At 38.7% G+C, this 19,581-nt stretch overlaps 1 protein-coding gene across 2 annotated transcripts; it reads left to right on the plus strand.

Moving 5' to 3' along the window:
• The first annotated feature begins 1,669 nt into the window (after window positions 1-1,669).
• fgf24 (fibroblast growth factor 24) lies at window positions 1,670-19,581 on the plus strand. 2 transcript variants are annotated; one of them, XM_055178816.2, is made up of 5 exons: window positions 1,670-4,583; window positions 4,762-4,798; window positions 8,503-8,665; window positions 14,015-14,121; window positions 18,013-19,581. In XM_055178816.2, the coding sequence occupies exons 1-5, from the start codon at window positions 4,552-4,554 to the stop codon at window positions 18,289-18,291; spliced, it is 618 nt and encodes a 205-aa protein (XP_055034791.1). In that variant the 5' UTR covers window positions 1,670-4,551; the 3' UTR covers window positions 18,292-19,581. The 2 variants fall into 2 exon arrangements, with proteins under 2 accessions (XP_055034791.1, XP_055034790.1); XM_055178815.2 differs by having other exon boundaries at window positions 1,792-4,583; window positions 8,503-8,674; window positions 18,013-19,579.

The raw sequence follows: 19,581 nt of genomic DNA on the forward strand, positions 1-19,581 counted from the left end.
TAGTATTTCACTGATTACAGAGTGGCCATATGTGAATGGTTGTTTGTGTATTGACAGAACAAAGGAAGCGCTGGCTCTAAGGAGGTGTTAGACAGGGGACGGATCAGACCAGCCCATAAAGCGTTCAGGATGGGGGGGGTGTACTAGACTAGTCCATTGAGTTCAAACTGGTTTCATCTGAGTGAAGAAAGAGGGAGCACACAGTGCACTTCCAAGTCACTCCCTTTGAAAACCAGCTAATCTGTGTGTTTGTCAGGTGTGCGTTCGAGTGTATGTTTATACATGAGTGTAAGGGAATACACCTGAGACTGCATAAACTCCAAAAGAAGAATATGGCTCATTTCGGTGTTGTCTGCTTTCCCGAACAAAGCGTCTCTGTTTTAAAATGGTAAAGTGCCCTTAGTTGACCCGCGTTGGAAGCAAAGGTAGTGTTTACTGTAATCGGAGATACGGATTTTATAATTGAACATTGTGAGGACCGGGCTTCTGTTCGGTGACACTGCTTTCATTGTATTTTAATAAATAAATGATGCGGACATGATTTCCTGGCCCAGGGCCGAGTAATTCCTCGCCAAATTTGTTCATCAGCACTTCAGACGCTTGGACCGATTGATGGCGTCATTATGTAGTTACGGCAATCAAATCATTTTCGGGGGGCCAGTTTAGTTCGTCAACGGTTTTGTCCAATAACACCGTATGGCCAAGTCCACTCATCTCCAAGTTAAAACGCAAAAGGCTCAACTGTACGGCCATTAGTTTCCAGCGTCCGGCCTCCACCGTGTCATCTGTCAGATGTGCCAGAGAAACTTAAGGTAGGGGTGGGTGGGGTGCTGTTCCCAAACCAATTATTCTCCCCAGTTTGAAACATCTACTCTATTGTGACAAGCTCTGACAGCCCGGCTCTTTAAAATCTATTAAACTCCACAGCAAACACTCCGCAAAAACGACTGTGGAATTATTAAGGAGCACAGGGTTCAGTGAGCCGTGGAAATCGATGCAGTCATGAAAATAAAAACACATGTTAGCGGCCAGTGGCAAGGGAGCTGTACACAGTGTTTATGACGTTGGACAGGGAGCGTAGTGCGAAAGGGGAAATATCATCATTAGCGCCGTGCTGCGCGGTCTGCTCGCGGCCCATGCTAATGCGTTCTATGCGCGGGCCAGAATTTGCAAAGCACTGACAGAACAATTATCAAAATCGGTTGCCAAACTAGCATCACCCTCTTCTTTTCAACACACACACACACCGACCAGTAAATTCGCCCGCCAACCTTCAAATGCCCCTCACCCCCCACGCACACACTCCCGTTCCCACCCGCACACCTACCCGACATCACACACTCTCTGCGTCCTGCACTTCAGTGCTCTTCTAAACGGTTCCATGCAGTCGACGTGTGACGGGGGACAAATTAGGAATGTGTGCACACCCTCAAAGCAACATCAAGGCTTTGATTTTCCTCCCCACACACCCTCTCTGTCAGCCTCCGAGTCTGACAGGACATGACCCTTCATCGACCTACAAGGATCATCAAATGTGGGGTTGACCACAGATTGATTGACAATTAAGTATTCATGTAGCTCAGTTGATACGACATTGGGTTCATGGGTTCGACATCATGCTTGAATGCAAACTGCAATTTGGATAAAATTGTCTGCTAAATGCATAAATGTAAATTTAAGGTATGCTGGGTACTTCCTAGCACACACTTTAATTTACTTATGGTTCAGAAATTTGCACAGATTGTCTCCAAACAGGCCGGTAGCATATGCAGTATCCAAACGGATGCACTTTCAGTCCCTTTAGCAAAAGAAACTGCTTTCTGGCCCGGCCTCTGACTCATGAAGGCCATCAGATATCCATCAGTAAATAAGGTCTCTCCATCACCTTCCAATTCAATAGGACACAGATGCCGTAACTCTCGCCTTCTATATGTTTGTGTCAGAGATGAAAGCGGATGCAGGGAGGAAGTTGGGTGTGTCGGAGGTGTTCTGACACTAATGCGGTACGCTGCTCTTTACTTCCAGAACTGTGAAGTTCCTCTGTCAGCTTTAAAAGCCTTTGAACAACTGTGTGTGACCTCTCCTCCAAGTAAAGCTGCTTTATTAAACTGCAGGGACAGTTGCACAGCATTCCTAACTTCCATCGCACCGGCGCACAACGAACATGCGGTTTTTATTATTGTTTCTTTAGGCTTGAGTTTTGTGCAGAATACCTTGATGTGACATATTTATCTGTTTTAAATGCATGCGATCCTGTCATTAAACCGCTTTGACTAATGGCACTTTGTTGTTTGGTTAAATCACTCCTCACTTCCCTTAACCACTGCACGTGACCCACTTTGAGGTGTAGCAAATTAAATGCGTGATGTAGACCTCTCCTGCTCTCCCAGGAATAGCTGTTGGAATCTATTTTATCTTTGTTCTTCCAAGTGGTGCAATTCTAATAAAAAACAAAGAAAATAAAAGCAACCATTTCAGTGCATCACACTATGAATCTAGATGTCGTTCTGTTATAAATTGCACTTGGCCACCTGAATACTTAATATTTTGCAAAATCCTTTGCACAAACAGTCACTTCTAAATTTCAGGCGAGAGTATAAGGATTTGTTGGTTGTCCTTTGGCCTCTCTTCATCTCATTTGGCTGATGATGGAAAAATCTCCATTCACTTCATTTAAAAGCACTTTTAGTTTGGCTGTTCCAAAAAGGATTATTTTGGGGTCAACTTCAAAGGAAATTCACTTCATTTGCACATAAAACACAGATTTATAGCATAATGTCATAATGTGTCATCATTGCTGTTGTAGTAGAAGGCAAAATGTATTCAGACAAAGAAAAATGCATGCAAAAGTATTGGGATGAATAAATGAAGGACAATAGCCCACTGGTAAGTGCTTTTTTGTCTGCCTAAATGAGACTTTAAACTTAATTCATTAGATCCACAATACATTGAACACACCAGTCATGGGTATTGTTTGTATTATAACATGCCAAAATGACAATTTAGACCACTTGAATCAGTCTCATCATTTTACATCACATGCAAAACTTTTGTTACTTTTGAAATTGTAAAATATGTTCTCGCAAATCATACAATATGCCTCTGGAAACGCGTAAAAGCAGTAACGTAACTGCGCAGTGTTTCTTTATTCCCCGATTGCAGTTGAGAGAGGGCTATTGAGGGAATAAACCTGCAGCTGGCAGGGGGCTTGTTCAGAAGACCCTGTGAGCACATTCACACCTTTTGCGCATTTCAATGCCAGATGACTTATAACACAATATTGAAAATTCGAGTTCGACAACCACTTGCATTTCAATAGTGTCTGAGAGGAATCAACAAACCCTACCAATAAAATGCTTTCGGCTTTTTAGGAAGTAAAGAAAACTATATGAAATGTGGCTCGTCAGTAGATGGAAGAAGTAATTTAGAACTTTTAAATACTTTGTGTGTTGGTCAATTTAGGAACCACTAAAACTTGGGTAAAGTTTAGTTTGTGTATCAATATTCATAAAAAATAAAATGTATTTATTCAAACTTAATACATTTTGCCCTCGTCTGCATTATTTTTTACTGTTGGCTTTATTATCATTGCCATGCGTTTTTTAAGTTGAAAATTCACGTCGTTTACGCTTTTAACACGTATGATGAATTTTGTTATCTCAGCTCCCTGTATCTGCTTTAGCTCATTCAAAATGCACCTGTTTACGAGTCTAAATATGAAATCCCAAAGGAATTTTCACAGATTAGCATTAAAATGACGAAAGAGTTCCCAGAAACTCAAAGAAGCGCAAAGCAAAAATGCGCTCCGACGGACGAAATGCGCATTCCTCGTACCGATGGTCTCTTGCAGATCACCCTATCAGGTGCAAAACCACTGACAGGTTTCCACCCACAGCCAACCCAAAACCCCTCAGTGCGCTCCAAACCTCTGCGGCGCACAGACAGACAGACCACTGACAGGAGTCCTGTACCACGAACCATCGCTCTCCCAGGATCTATCAGCCTTTTATACTTGGATAACAGCAAACACTAAACGCGAGACTTTATTTCACCGTAACTCATCCGTCCTGACAGCTTGGAGTTGAAAGTTTCTCCCTCTCCAAACAACGGACATGAAAAGAGTATAATGTTCTGTGTAAGGTGTGCGCTTTCAGGTGTCCACGGCAGGTACGGACGGAATTTATCCTTTTCATCTCACACTGGATCGAGACTAAGTAGTTAAGGACGTGGATTTGTCAGCGAGGAGGAGACACCGCGCACAGCTTTTCTTACAAAAATTCAATCTTTGCGCGCTTTGACGAGAGTGCGGTGTACGCGCGGCCGCGAAGGATCGGGGACGCCAAGGTGCAGGACATTTGTTTGCGTTTATTCTGACCTTTCTGAAGCCAGGAGAGCCTCATGCTGCGTTCAGCCGCACACTTACACTTCATTTATCGCTCTTTTTCCTGGGATTGCACATCTCCTACGGGATTTTGTGCGTGAGACCCTGGCGGGGCTCGGTGCGGCACTTACTGGAGCGGCAGACGCTGGAAACAGGTGTATTTGACCAAGATGTCTGTTCTGCCTTCAAGGTTCATCTACGTGTAAGAAACATTTTTAATTTTCACTTTGATGCACTTTGAGTCAGTACATTCTTGCCAATAGAAGTCGCTCAAAGCTAGGTTTGAGATGTACTGCTACATTTTTATCTTGTGTAATTGCTTGTGATTCACTCCTCCTCTCTGTCTTTCGCTCCCTCTCTCTTACTCCTTCTCTCTCCAGGTGTTTACATTTTCTGGTCCTCTACTTCCAGTTACAGGTAAGTCTGGTTGTTTCACTCTTATCATTAATCTGGATTAAGGGGAGGATTATGAGGATGTGCTTCCGCAAACACAAAGCTTGTCTAATTTGTTGTCTTAAGGTTTTGAAACAAACACATATAGGAAATATAGACCCTGAAGTGCTGCTATGTGTTAGTGCTGGTGGTGTTGCCAAAGCAATTAAATTTGTCTTTCTAATCCTGAATTTCCTAAATTTTGGCATTTTCGTGAAAAATAATGCAAGACATAATGATTCTTTTTTTAAAATGTCAGATTGTCGTTTTCCTTGCATCATAAAAGTTAATACGTTTTAATGTCGACTAATAACCTCTTGAATTAGAATGCACATTTTTGCGCAACCAAGAAAATGTTACATCAGCTTTTTGAACGCAGAAGATTTGGTGAGAAAATGAAATAGTTGCGATTATTTACAAAAGGACACGCCCAATTAAAACTATGCACTGTCCAGAAAATTAAGCAGAATAATAACTGAAATATAAGTTTAGCTATAAAAGCACAAAACAGATGAATAGATTCTACAGTAATTTATTAATCAGTTCAATTAGAATTAGAATTTGCGTTTCATACAAGTAGCCTATTTGTCTGTCTGCCCAAAGCTTTTATTTTTTTTTACAAAGGAACCGGGTGACCGAATACAAATTTATGTACTTTAAAAAACGGTTACCTGTAAGATAGCAGTTAAAGGGAGGTTAGGCTACTTATCATCTGACAGATTTTTTCCAACAAAATATAAGTAATCAGATATCTGCAGCTCCTCCAACATGTCTTTACTGACAGATTTACACACCTCAGAAAGTACAAACATCTTTTAATGCCCTGGAGAGTTTTTATTCCCTAGCAAATGAGTCAAGGCAACGTGATTATAAAACCTGGCACCAAAACCTTTAAAAGGGGGAGATCCACAAACCATTCAAATCAAGAACAAAGCCAATAATGTGAAGAAAACCAACCTCAAGTTGGTTATGTAATTTTGTGCTTTCAATTTTGTTCTAATGCATTTGGCACAAACAAGGCCATAGTGTGGCGCAGCGGATGACAATTGCAGTTGCCGCTATTGCGCACAACATATCGCCAGCTTCCGCCGGTAACCTTGACGTTATAGTTTTCTTCTAAAAGCAAACAAACTTGTTATAAAGACGGCGTTGTTGTGATAAGCGCAGGTTAAGTGGCAGCGCAACGAAGGAGACGCGTCCTGCGCGCAGAGCGCTGTCTGTAGATATAGCGCCTATCTGACATGCAAGAGTGAGCGACTTCCTATCGAACGCGGGTCCGAGCTTTTGAAGTGAATTGCGTTTGCCTGACTTGACTTTGAAGGCAGTCGGGCGGTGCGATAAAAATGTTTGGCGGTCTCCCTGCACGGGCATGCCCGCATCGTTCGCGCTCCCGACCGTGCGCAACTGTCTACATACACACCTCGCTGTTTGACTAGATGGGCAGATTTCAGAGTGAATCCCGCCGAGGACAGGCTGTGTGGGTGTGTGTTTAAGAAGTGTTATTACAAGCAGAAATTGGCAAACAATGCAAAATTGACCTTTATTCTGTATTAAACGGCTGTTGGAAACAGACGCGCCATGACTCCTGTTTAGTTTGTTTAATTTATGGATGCAACACGTGGAGCATTTATAGCTATAATTTGCATTTCTATGACTATAATTTTTTTTCTAGAAAGTTCAAGTCATGTTGAGACAGCCAGCATGGGTCTGTTATTGCTGATGTGAGCCAAAATGCTTTGCTACTAGAAGGGTGTAAATATGACATTACTAACACTAGTGTGTTGTTAATTTTTTTATAATGCCATGCACCTAAAGGCGAAGTGTGTAATTTAAAGGTGAACTGCATAAATAATGATTGGTTTTACTTTATTCAGGTGCATTTCACATATCAGCCATTGGGTAAACAAATAGTCCTGCACCAAGTTGGCAAAAGTTCAACCTACAAATCATTTCACTTTCTTAGATTTGACTTAATAGTTTACTGCATAATAAACAAAAATAGAAAAAAATATATACTTTTTCATTGAACAAGTTAAATCACCTTTATTAACAAAATGAAAGGCATTTTTAAACATTTAAAATGTGATGTTGCTTCCAAACCACCATGCTGTTTACCCTTTATTTTATATATTTTTTTCTAAATTTTCATCATAAATTTAGCAAAGAACCAATACAAAAAAATACTATCTTTACTAAAATTCACTTTCATGTTTTTATTTTTTGTGCAGAGGACAGATGCATAGCTCTCTCAAAATACATTATATTATTCTAATATTGTCTTATTTTTCTCTTTGATAACACGTGCATTAAAATGATGACTTTGTGTGTAGTATATCTATCAGGCATCTCATGTGATATCTCTCAGCAGACTGTGTGCAGCACAAGGCTATATGAAGCTCTTATCCCATCAAAAAAAAAAAAAAAAAAAATTGTACCATGTGCATGTTTCCCCCTCGTTCTCCCTAAATGTCATTAATTAGCCGAGGTTAAAATAACATGAAGTGGAAGCATGTAAAGTGGGTGTAATTAACCACCCGAGAAAAGCCACATAAAAGCTCATTACAGGGCAATTACCTCTCATTTTAGTGGAAGAAGTCTTGGCTGGGATTGAAATTCCAATGTCTTTAAAGGTATATGTTTTCCTCCCGTATGGAGGGAAGAGGGGGGTAAAGAATGGAGAGTTTTGGATGAGAGATGCATTTTCACATAAAGCCTCAGGGTCGAGGACCGAACGTCACATATTGACAGAAGATGCTGCGGCAAGCCGCAGTGCGTTTTATTAAGCTCAAGCGTTTGTGTGTATATGTATGTACTTCCTATACTTACAGGTGTGTGTGATTTATGAATGTGATTCTTACCCTATAGGCAGATATTTGTTTGATGACAGAGTTGAATCTTTCAGGTGGATAATTGCTGGTGGAAATTGAACATTTTACTTCTCGGTGTAGCTGTAATATTCACATGTTTTATTTAGAAAGAGGATAGAAAAGGACGTGTCCTACTGCGCATAACATTAAAAATAAGTGAAAGTGTAATAGACACTCTAAAAAAAGCCTGGGTTATTTTTAAACCATGTTGGATAAATATTGGACAGAACACACCGCTGGGTTAAAATTGAGACAGTGCTGGGTTGTTTAAGCAAACTGCTGGGTCATCATAACCCATGGTAACAAAAACAACCCAATATTGGTTCATTTTTTAACCCAGCACGTGTTCTGTCCAATATTTACCCATTATGGGTTAAAACAAAACCAGACACTTTTAAAGTGCATAAACTAAAGTCAACATGAAATCAAAAGTGATTAAATACATGTTTCTGGTGTTGTCAAGAATTTGTCAGTGCACATTATTTCCAAAGTTAAAAAATGGGTTTTCAGTAAATGGCCCCACATCTGAACCAGCTTGAATAAATAATCCAACATAGATTCAATTACAACCCAACAGGTTGGGTTTGTATCTTTTTGACCCAACGCTGGGTTGAGAATAACTTAGAAATTACAAAGGCAAAGCGCGGTAACTACACATTTAGTCAACATTAAGTTAAGGCTTGAGATGTTTTTTTTTGACATCTGTTCTGTTTTGTACAAGTGTACGAGTGTTTGACCGTCTGGTGTTAAAACTTTAAATGGCATTTTTCTCATGTGAAGATTGGCAAAGTGCAAACCCTGATTTCTTTATCTTGTTTCTAGGAATCTCACCAGAGTACAGCTGACTTCCGATTCTACATTGAAAACCCCACCCGAGACGACGTGAGTCGAAAGCAGGTGCGGATATATCAGCTGTACAGCAGAACCACGGGGAAACACGTGCAGATCCTGGGCAAGAAGATCAACGCCAACGGAGACGATGGGGGCAAGTACGGTACGGGAGTGTTCCTGTGCTCTCAGATGCTTGACTAAACCGACCAAAATAACTTCTCAGAGTCTGTTCTGCTTGCCACAAACATTTCACTTAAAAGCGGTGGTTTTAAATCATACTGTTGCTTACAACACCTGTATTAGAGATTTTATAAATAGCGAGCCTGTTTTGAAGCGGATTCATTTCTCTTCAAATCCATGTTTTGTTATTATTATGATACGCTGGAAGCCTGGTGATGTCTTAGGTAATGATAGCTTTGTTGTTTTCAGTCCTGGTGAAAATTAAGTGTCTTCAGGAAGATTGTGGATGATATGTTTGTCTAAAGACCAGGCTCACGCAAAACTCCAAAGAAAGCTCAGCAGTTTTCCACAGAATTCCAACGAATGCCAATCATTCGCAAAGTGACCCTGCCCATTGGTGATTAATTTATTTGATTAGGCTTTCAGCAGAGTTGGATACTATCAGCCCACTTTTACATTTTAAAGGAGACATTTCAGACAATCTGATCTGACAAATTTCCGTTCCCTTTCCATGGGACTTTCTTTTCCGTGGCAATTTCACGGATTGGTTAATCAACTGTTTTGTCCTATTTTCTTACTATTGTCGCTTCAGTTTAGGGTTAGATTTACATAAAATGACATCCATACCCAAACCCAACTCTAACCCCAACGCCAGGCGACAACTGTTAAAGTGTAGAAAATATTAAAGAATACATCAGAAAAAATAGTATAAGGTAATAGTATAAAGTAACATACTAACGCAAACACCAAATCTAACCCTAAACCGAAGCGACAATGGTTTGAAAATAGGAAAAAGCAGTTGAGTAACCAATCTGTGAGAATGCCACAGAAAAGGAAAAATGTGGCGATCCGTGAGAATGTCACGGAAAATGAGCAAAAAAATTCGGAATTTTGGGAGATCATGTTGATTTCTGAAGACATTTTTAAGATATCAAATAAATCTTTGGTGTCCCCAGAGTACTTATGTGAAGTTTTAACTCAAAATATCATATAGATAATTTATTATAACATGTTAAAATTGCCACTATGAAGGTGGTTTTGGGTGTGTCCTTTTAAATGCAAATGAGCTGATAAAAACACTGATCGCCATAATGGTGGATTGTTGAAATTGAAACTTAATTGTGCTGTCAATTATTTCCTCTCTCTCTCTGCACTAAATGGCAGTGTCATGGTTGAATAGTGCAGATTAAGGGGCGGTATTATTATAGTAAGACCCCCTTCTGACATCACAAGGGGAGCCAAAGTCAGATTTTCACTATATGTCCCCTTTAATGCATTTGAAATCCACACAAGAAGATATTTTTCCTAAATCAACATCTTTTTCATTTGAGATGGTCAACTATATAATATTTCTAGGTTGGAGTGCACATTGGACTTCTACTCTGTGTCATTAAACCTGAAATATAATGATATAATCAAATTGTATCAATGTATAAACAAAATAAAAGCTACTTAGCTGTGGAGCTGTATGTTTTATGTGGTAAAGATGATACTTTGAATAAACACATTTAATTTTACACTTAACTTCACAAACTGACAAAAGTATGTGAGTATACGATCTAGATTAGGAATGTCAAAGTTTGATTTCACTTTCAAATTCAATCTTTGGCATGACCCTTTCAGTCAATATTAAACAGACTAATCTCATGGAAAGTCTTGTTATAGTCACAAAAAATTTGATTCATTTATTTGTGTCCATGGAACGAAATGCAGCTTTTTTTGAGCCTTGTGCACGAACACTGAAAAAAAGTTTTATTCAATTTACTCAATTTTTTTTAAGGTAAGTGGTTGCAATCAATGTATTTAAGCTACATTTAAACAAAAGTTTTTTATTTTACTTTACTAATCTTTTTTGTTTAAGTGTAGCTTAAATGGGTTGGTTGCAACCACTTACCTTAAAAAAATTGAGTAAATTGAATGAATAATGATTTTTTCAGTGAAATATGTCTTTTTCGTGTCCGTGGCACGACTTTCTTTTTCGTCTCATTTTATGTATTGTTTTCTCATTGTTTTTTCTTATTTTCTTACCATTGTCGCTTGGGGTTAGAATCACTTTCTGGTAAATTTTTGCCACCGACACGAAAAACCATCCATAGAAATCTGTGCGAGTGACACGAAAAAGACATTCATTCTCAAGGCACGAAAAAAGCTGCATTTCGTGCCATGAACACAAATAAATCAATCAAATTTTTCGTGACTATAACACGACTTTCCATGAGATCATGTTTATATTAAAAGGTATCAAGGATATAGTTTGTTCATTACATTATTGTAGGATGACTTTATGTAGAAAACCATCAATCACAAATTAAATGTCATTGTCTGGGTTTTCACAAGCAGGGTGAGATATGTTTTCTCGCAATCATTTGTTACAGACTTCATGTAGTCCTATAGCTTTCCTGTGCCCTCTTCTTGTGTTTCTTCTAGTATAACATTATATTATTAAGTTTCATGTTGGAATCTAGTGATCATATAGTCACTATACTTGTGTGTGCTTTCCAGCTAAAGTTGTTCATGTTTAGATAAGTGTTAGTTGAAAAGACAGCAGAGGATTATGAATGCGTTGAATTTTAAGAATGTGGTTGGTTGGTTGCGTCGGTAAGTTTGTTGTGTCTACAATATTAGTGGTTAGTGATTAAAACTATGTATTGACTAAATGCTGTATGTTTGTGAGTTTATGTTGATTATCTAGTGCTAGTTGGAGTTTGCTGGTTAAGCGTCTGGTTAAGTGTTAGGTTAAGCTGAGAAGGGCCAAGTATTTCTTCTGTACCTGTGTGAGCAGATTTAGGTAAAGCCCCCACACCTGGCACCTGTGAACTCTGTGACTCTCTCTCTCTCTCCCTCTCTCTCTCTCTCTCTCTCTCTCTCTCTCTCTCTCTCTCTCTCTCTCTCTCGTGTTTCTACTGTTCTGCCCATAATTTAACACACACCTGATGTCTGTACTGGCTTTTAAAATGATTATTATTAGATTCATGCATGTACACTTGTGCCAAGAACATGTTCGTTATGATTTTTCACATCTTTAGGATCAATATTTAATTGATCTCTTATTACCTTAAATGGGACATATCATTAAAATCTGACTTTTTCCACGTTTAAGTGCTATAATTTAGTCCTCTGTGCTTCTATCAACCTAGAAAATGTGAAAAAGATCAACCCAGTAACTTAGCTTTGGTAAAACATTCCTTGCAAGCATGTGAAAACATGGGATTTATTGAAATTTGGCTCCCCCTGTGATGTCAGAAGGGGATAATACCACCCCTTAATCTGCACTATCCAACCACAACACTGTCATTTAGTGCAGAGATCAACTCATTTGCATTTTAAAGGACACACCCAAAAACGGCACATTTTTGCTTACACCTACGAAGTGGCAATTTTAAGTAAGGAATAATTGACAACGGGCCATTGAATTATAAGAGAATAATGCACACCCAAGTCGTGCCGGGTGTGCATTGTTTTCAAATAGTTGAATGGGCCGGAGTCAATTATTCCGCTTATATCACGGTTACCACAAACATCGCTCTGGTGCCTATTTTTAAGACATTTGAAAACTTATGTGTGCGGTTTTCGAAACATAATGCATGCCCGTGGAACATTTCTCAACCAATCAGAATACAGCATTTAAGAGACCCGTGGTATAACATGTTTTAATAAAATATCTATATGGTATTTTGAGCTAAAACTTTACACACGTGGTCTGGGGACACCAAAGATTTATTTGACATCTTGTGAAATGTCCCCATAATACATATTGCTGGTCTTATTGTGTGATTTATCCTGCACTTTATTACAAGATGAAGTTTGAAATAAACTTTTCTCAGAGTAAAAACTTGCCTCGACTTTAAAAGCAGTCAGTTTCCTTGATTAAAAATGTGTGCGTGTGTTTGTGTGTGCGTTTGTGTTTGTTGTTTTTGCAAACACTGTTGGATCAGCCGCTTGAACGCAACACAGCTTCCCAAATAAAAGTTTTAATTTAAATGACAGGCGAGCACATCCTCATAGTCAGTCCATCTGTTATAATATTAATAACCTGCATGAACTGTCTGAAATCTGAGACTGTTAAAGGAACACTGCTTTAAACATTTCTAAGTATGATGTTAATTTAAATATTATCATCAGATCCTATCTTTATTTTGTACTTCATAATAATCTTCAGGTATATTTTTGAAAAGCGGTCTGAAGCGCTCAGAAGTGGCATGTTTCCCACCTGCGTTTAATCTCAAGTGCCCGGCGTGGATTAGCAGAGCCTCTCATGTTGCCTCAGGCTGTTTTTTGAAGGGACAGTTTTGGTGTTGCTCTCTAAGCCTCTCTGCTTTGAGTACCATTGAATAGCCTAGTGTGTTAAACAAACCGATCATCCTAACTTTTTGATTGAGTGAGCACGAACTAAAGGCAAGTGGAAACCCAATCCCCAGAGATCTGAACTGCTCCAAGGAGTTTGGCAAATTGCTTCCCCCGAGAAAGAGACCCTTAACAAAGGTGGATACTGAAAGAGAGAGAGAGGGAGAGAGAGAGAGAGAGAGAGACACACCATGTTTTATGATATTTTGTTTTTGCACTGTGAGCACATTTTCCTCTCCAGATTTTTGTTTCTCGTTGTTTTTTGTGGCGATTTTCATTATATTCTCATTAATGTAATATTACTAGTTTATATTAAAACACTGTACTTTTTTATTACAACGCAGCTTAAATTAATAAAGGTGCCATAGAACAAAAACAATGTATAAATACTTTTGAAATATATCATATCTAGGGCTGTTATGATTATGAAATTTGGCTGACGGTTAATTGTCTAATGAATTGTGCCGATTATGACGATTATTTGTCTATTTTGTTGCTTTGACATTTAATTCTCATAATTTTATTTGTTTGTTCATGAAACTATTTTCATACATGATTATTTAAATTAAATCTTTTGCAATGTTTACCTGGCAGTAAATTTGAATACACAAAAAGTAATCAGATGCTGTCTGGTTTATACAGGCGCTGCAGCTCCCCCTTGTGTTTTTTAGAGAGATGTGCAATCATTGTGGTTATCTGAAATCATCGCGATGAGGTCAAACAATTACGATGAGACGATTATTTAATCATTGTGACAGCCCGACATATATGTGCTTTACACACTACAGTAATGAATAAAAATAAAGTCATCGTGCAAATTTGGTATTGGACCTAAAAAAGCATTCATTTAGATTTAATCTTTAATTGAAAAATATGTTTCTTATTATCTTACTTGTGTGAGGTTCATCCAAATAATTTTTATAGTTATATTAGGCATAGCATAACTTTAATAAACATGTTTCTTTCTTTATACATGCAGCTCTACTTATTGTGGAAACAGAGACGTTCGGGAGTCACATTCGAATTAAAGGGAAAGAAAGCGGATACTACATCTGCATGAACAAGAACGGGAAAATTATCGGAAAGGTACGTTTCATTTAAACATTTAAGAAACAGGCACCAGGAGTTTGCCCATGGTATCATGTTTTCTATTGTAACAGGTTTAAGCGATCATATGCTTATGTAAAAATCTCTATCCATTTTTCGTTTTGTGATTCACATGTACGAACGTACTAACAAGTCAGTGGCCTTGTTAACATCACATGATGATTTTGCAGTGTGCGATCACATGTGTCCTGACCAGGCCCGGTACTAGGTTTGCTAGACTGGGGAGGCATTCATGAATTTTGGGTGGGCAGCCATAACACTCAATGTAAATATATATAAATGAACAGAAAATACATCATTCATATTGTGTGTCTTATCAATATCGCCGACATTGTCACAGACATTGGTGGGAGGGAGCTAATTTAAATAGCGTTTGCCAACAAGGAATGCTATTTGTGTGAAGAGACAGGATATTGTTTATGATTGGCTGGACATTTTGGGGGTCAGAGGGAAAATCTGGGAGCCTAGACCCGGCCTTGGTCCTGACCATCACATTGAGTATCAGGCTGTTGGGAGTCTGCACTGCCAAAATATTTTTGTGGTTATTATTATAATTGGCGGTATGATACAAAATTCTAGGTTGTTTCAATCAATGGTTATGTCAAATATGGACATTTAGTAGGTTTATTTAAAAAAAAGTTGCACTCAAAAAATGCTTGGTTATTTTAATCCATGGTTGGGTTATAAATAAATCTATACTGGGGTGTGTTTCACAAAAGCATCGTTAGCAAACTACTGTCATAAGTTTCATCATTACTGACAAAGTTCAACGATTTTGTGTTTTCCGAAACCATAGTTCAAATGAACATTCGCAAATTGTATCGCAAACTTGTGTGGTTTGAAAGACAGCTCTTCATCTATCATTAGAAGCATAGTTCCTTGTTATTGTAATATGTAGACTTACATTGATCATGCTTTCAAACTAAATAAGCAAAAAACATGTAGTACATTCTATATCCATCATTCTAAATGTATTCAAATTTTATTTTACGTCTTTAAGTTTGTAAACAGAATTAAAGTGCTGCATTTGAAAACTGTCCATATGCGCAGTCCTATGAGCTTTAAGACCCTGGCGAATCCCTGGGAGGAGTGACGTAAGAGGGACCAAGCGCATTAATTAAATAAAAAATAAAAAAGATACTACATCACGATAACAAAATCAGTCGTCCGGTGCAATTTACGTTATCTACAACAGTAATCTGACATTAAATCGATATGAACAAATTAATTTGTACTTCACCTCCCACGTGACATCATCAACTATGTTGTTAAACCCAAAATGCTCCAAACGACGAATGTGCGACAAAGTTACTATGTTTTCGGGAAACAGTCTTGACAATGTAGTTCGTTTCTCCAACTATGCATCGCACTATGATGGTTCAGCAGCCCCTGGGTTGTTGTTACCCAACCAAAAGTCGAAAAGAATCCAGCATAGGTTCATTTGTAACCCAACAGTTGGCTTTGTCAATATTTTACACAACCATTGGCAAAACAACCAAATTTTTTAGATTGTGAGTTTGTCCATATTTTATCCAAAAATCTTGGGTTATTTTCAACCCTGTCAAAAAAGGGAGGAACCCAACCCATTGGATTGTAATTGATTCATGCTGCATTGTTTTAACCCATTGTTGTGTCAAATAAAATCATTTTCTTGGTTAATTTAACCCAACAGTTCGCCCCTTTTTGAGTCAACGCTGGGTTGAAAGTAACCCATCAGTTTTAAAATGTAGTCGTCGTACGTCAACTTTTTACGCTCACTTTGTAGCTAAGAGATATTTTGGATGTACATTATCAAAACCACTGCTACTATAACCTAGTCATGATGGTTACATAATGGTGCCAGTCAGCACATGCTTTAGTGTCATTTATTCAAATAAAAAATGAAAAATTGATGCTGGCTTCAAGGTAAAGTTGTCCATTTTTCCAAGTTCTAGTGCCATACCACAAACAATTTCTAAATGGAAAAAAAATAACACCCCCTACATATTTGCCATGAATAGTACTTTCCATGCATCACTGGCTTGTTTTGAACTGACCATAAGTTACAGAGAGGAGCACATTTATTGTGACTCTTAGGTCTGATGTGGCAATGTTTCGTTTTTATATTCTGCTTCGTAAGCCAAGTAAGCGCACTGTCAACCAAAAATATCATAAGTTGAGACTGGTCGAGCTTTAAAAAAAACTTTTTCTTAGTCAGCGGAGAGAAACAATACAAGTCATAAAGAGAGGTGTCTTCTTTTGTGTCAAATCCAATATTTAATTCTTAAAAGTATATTGAATCCTGAATCACTCTGTGCCCCCCTTTTTTTACCAACAAAAACTTTTAAACTCAAACCCGTTTAATTATTTGTAAAGAAGCCATAACTATGATAATGTACAGTCGGATGTTCAACACAAAATAAACCAAATGTTCCTGGAGCTCAGTTTGTAGGAATTTGTTTTTGCAGCTTATGTTTGATTCCTAGCAAACCCCCATACGGTTAAAATGCATGGCTTTTAATGATGCACTGACGAAAACAAGACTTTTTAAATGCATAATGGTCAGCTAACTTATGTTATGTTGTACAAGATGTCACAGGGGCAGTACCCTATAAAGGGCACATATTATGCCCATTTTGTCCAGATGTAATATAATGGCGCTTTGTCATTGCATAGTACCCCACGGTTTGGTTTGGGTCGGGTCAGCTTACTTTTGGGGGCTTTTCTAATGGGTGCAGTACGTAGTAACCGATACTGCTTTAGTACCACCTCGGTTGGGGTTCCAAGCGACCCGATCTGATATCAAAACGTGACGCGAAAACATGTACAGGTAGATCACTGATTGGTCTGAGAGAATCGCCACTACCAGCGTCATCACTAAAATGTAAAAGATTAGCTTTACCTTCATGCCAGCTTGCGCTGTCTCGAGTAAACCTGTTGTCATCTGTGCCCTGCTATAAGTTCCCAAACTCCATTTTAGCAATGAAAAACATCCACAGGTTGACAATCAGAAACACCATAACAGTTTTTTCCAGACCTGCAGTGTGTGGCGGCACATTCACGACATGCACGTCCGCATATATGCTTAAACTTCAATGAGGGAAACATCTATTTGCGGTGATGAATTTTAATTTTGTGTTGGACTGAGAAATAAATGAATGTATGGGAATGTACAACGTCGCTCTCACTTGTATGATATCACAGCAGTAGGCGGCGCAAATATAACGACACGCCTATAATCCCTCCCACTCTGACGTGTTACTAAACTTGATGGAAAAGCTAACCAAGCCAAAGTGAGGTGAGCTGACCCGACCTGACCCAAACCAAACCGTGGGGTACTATGCAATGGAAAAGCGCCATACGTCTCAGGTGTGCCTAGAATGTGAAGGTTCAGCTCAAAATATCCCACAGATCATTTATTATAGCATGTCCAATATCAGCCTATATCTGTACCTTTAAATGCCAATGAGCTACGGCTCCTCACTCCCTTACCAACAGATTTAGTTAAAAATAGATCTGATTCCTGTGAATACAATCTGGGAAAATAGTATCTATTATAGTATAAATAGTATATTAGCTGCATTAGTGCTACAATGTGCTAACAAACATATTCAAAAAGCTTAAAGGGTAATATTAAACAGTCAGTCAGTGGCCGTGGGTGGAGCTTTATCAGTGTGATGTCACATTAACAAGAGAATCAAAACAGCATGTCTAATGAGACTGCTTTGGTTTAATGGTGAGTAAAAAAGAAAAAGAATGTGGATTTTTTTTCATTTAAGGGTGGTTGTGTTTACACAAAACGCTTACTTCATTGAATTTAATGCATTCTGACAGATCAGGGTCTCGATATCTCTGCCTGTTCTGACGTGTCATCTTATTCTCTCTCTTCAGCCCAATGGGAATAACCAGGAGTGCGTGTTTGTGGAGGAATATTTGGAGAACAACTACACGGCGCTGGTGTCGGCAAAGTACAAAGGCTGGTATCTGGGTTTCAACCGAAAGGGTAAACCCAAAAAAGGCTCAAGGACCACGCAGACTCAACAGGAAGTGCATTTCATGAAACGCCACCCCAAGGGAAAAGTGGACCCTCTTGAGGAGTTTCGTTTCACGACGGTAACGAAGCGAACGCGAAGGGCGCGGCGTTTAAAATCCAACCCTAAAACAAACTGAAAGTATCGCAGAATACACGCTTCTCACCTTAAAACAGACAGACGGTGTTTGAACAGGAGAAGGAAGAACACACAAATAAACAACGGCTACGGAAAAGAGTCGAGAACCTTTAAAAACATTCAAAGATGATCTATTTTTATATTATTTCACCAGCGTTTCTCCCAGCTCTTGAATGTGTGGCTTTATCTTAATGTAATTTTGATGCCTGTTATTTTATTTATACTGGATAAACTGAGGACGACAAGTTTACAGCAGAACTCGTCTTGTTAAAACTCTGGAATAGCGCAATGCCCGGGAAACCTTTTATTTTCCTTTGCGTTGCCCCTCGACGACATGGATTCAATATTTTCCACTGGAATGGACCGTCACGGAGACGCAACGAGAGAGATAACAAAGTCATGTGACTTTACAGGCCTCCATAGGTTAACGTGAAGCTTTGAGTGCAATATTTTGAAGGGCCTCGCTTTGTCCGATGCATTCGTGTGGGCCTTTTCACGGGAGAAATGCGCAGAACGCTCCAAGTACTTTGACGATTTTGTGACGCAGCAATTTAGGTCAGAATGCATTGACTGATATTAGCATTACTGTGGTAATAGTTTGTTCGATAACACAAGCTTGGATATGAAGGGACTGGAAAAGCTTTGAGAGGCTTTTGACCTTGCTTGGTCTCATTGCTCTCATCAATGACACTTGCATGAAACTCACCATTTGCTTACAGTTTGCGTAAAAGACGGATATGCAGAATGCAGAAAGGTTGTGCATTGCTCTTAGGTCCCTAACAGTTCTGTCAAAAAAATGTCTGGTATTTTACAAACTTTTGGCTCTGTCTTAAACATATGTACCCACTATACAGCACATCACCCACCAGGGATTGGCATTACATCACCAAAGCATAGACTTAAGCATAGACGCAGATGGGTGCGTTTAACAAAGCAACTACAAGATTTTTGTAGTTTGACAGTTTTCAGAGACACAGGTGCACAGAGTCTGTGAGTCTAAGATCATTTCATTCGAGCAGAAATCTTTTCTTCAAACGCCAGCCACTGTTGGCGAGGTTTACTCTCCATATGGTTATAGCTGTAGTATACACACACACACAAACACACATACAATATTATACTCATCGTCTGTCAGACGTTACTAACAATCATGACACACGTACGATAAAAAAGTATGCAAAAATAATTTTATTACTATTATAAAATATTTATTGTCTTTCTCTGTAAATACGACTTGATGAATTTATTTGACCTCTGTTAATAATAATAAAAAGAGGAGTATATATGGAAA

The sequence above is a fragment of the Misgurnus anguillicaudatus genome, chromosome 16 (assembly GCF_027580225.2).
Source record: "Misgurnus anguillicaudatus chromosome 16, ASM2758022v2, whole genome shotgun sequence".
Lineage (NCBI taxonomy): Eukaryota > Metazoa > Chordata > Actinopteri > Cypriniformes > Cobitidae > Misgurnus > Misgurnus anguillicaudatus.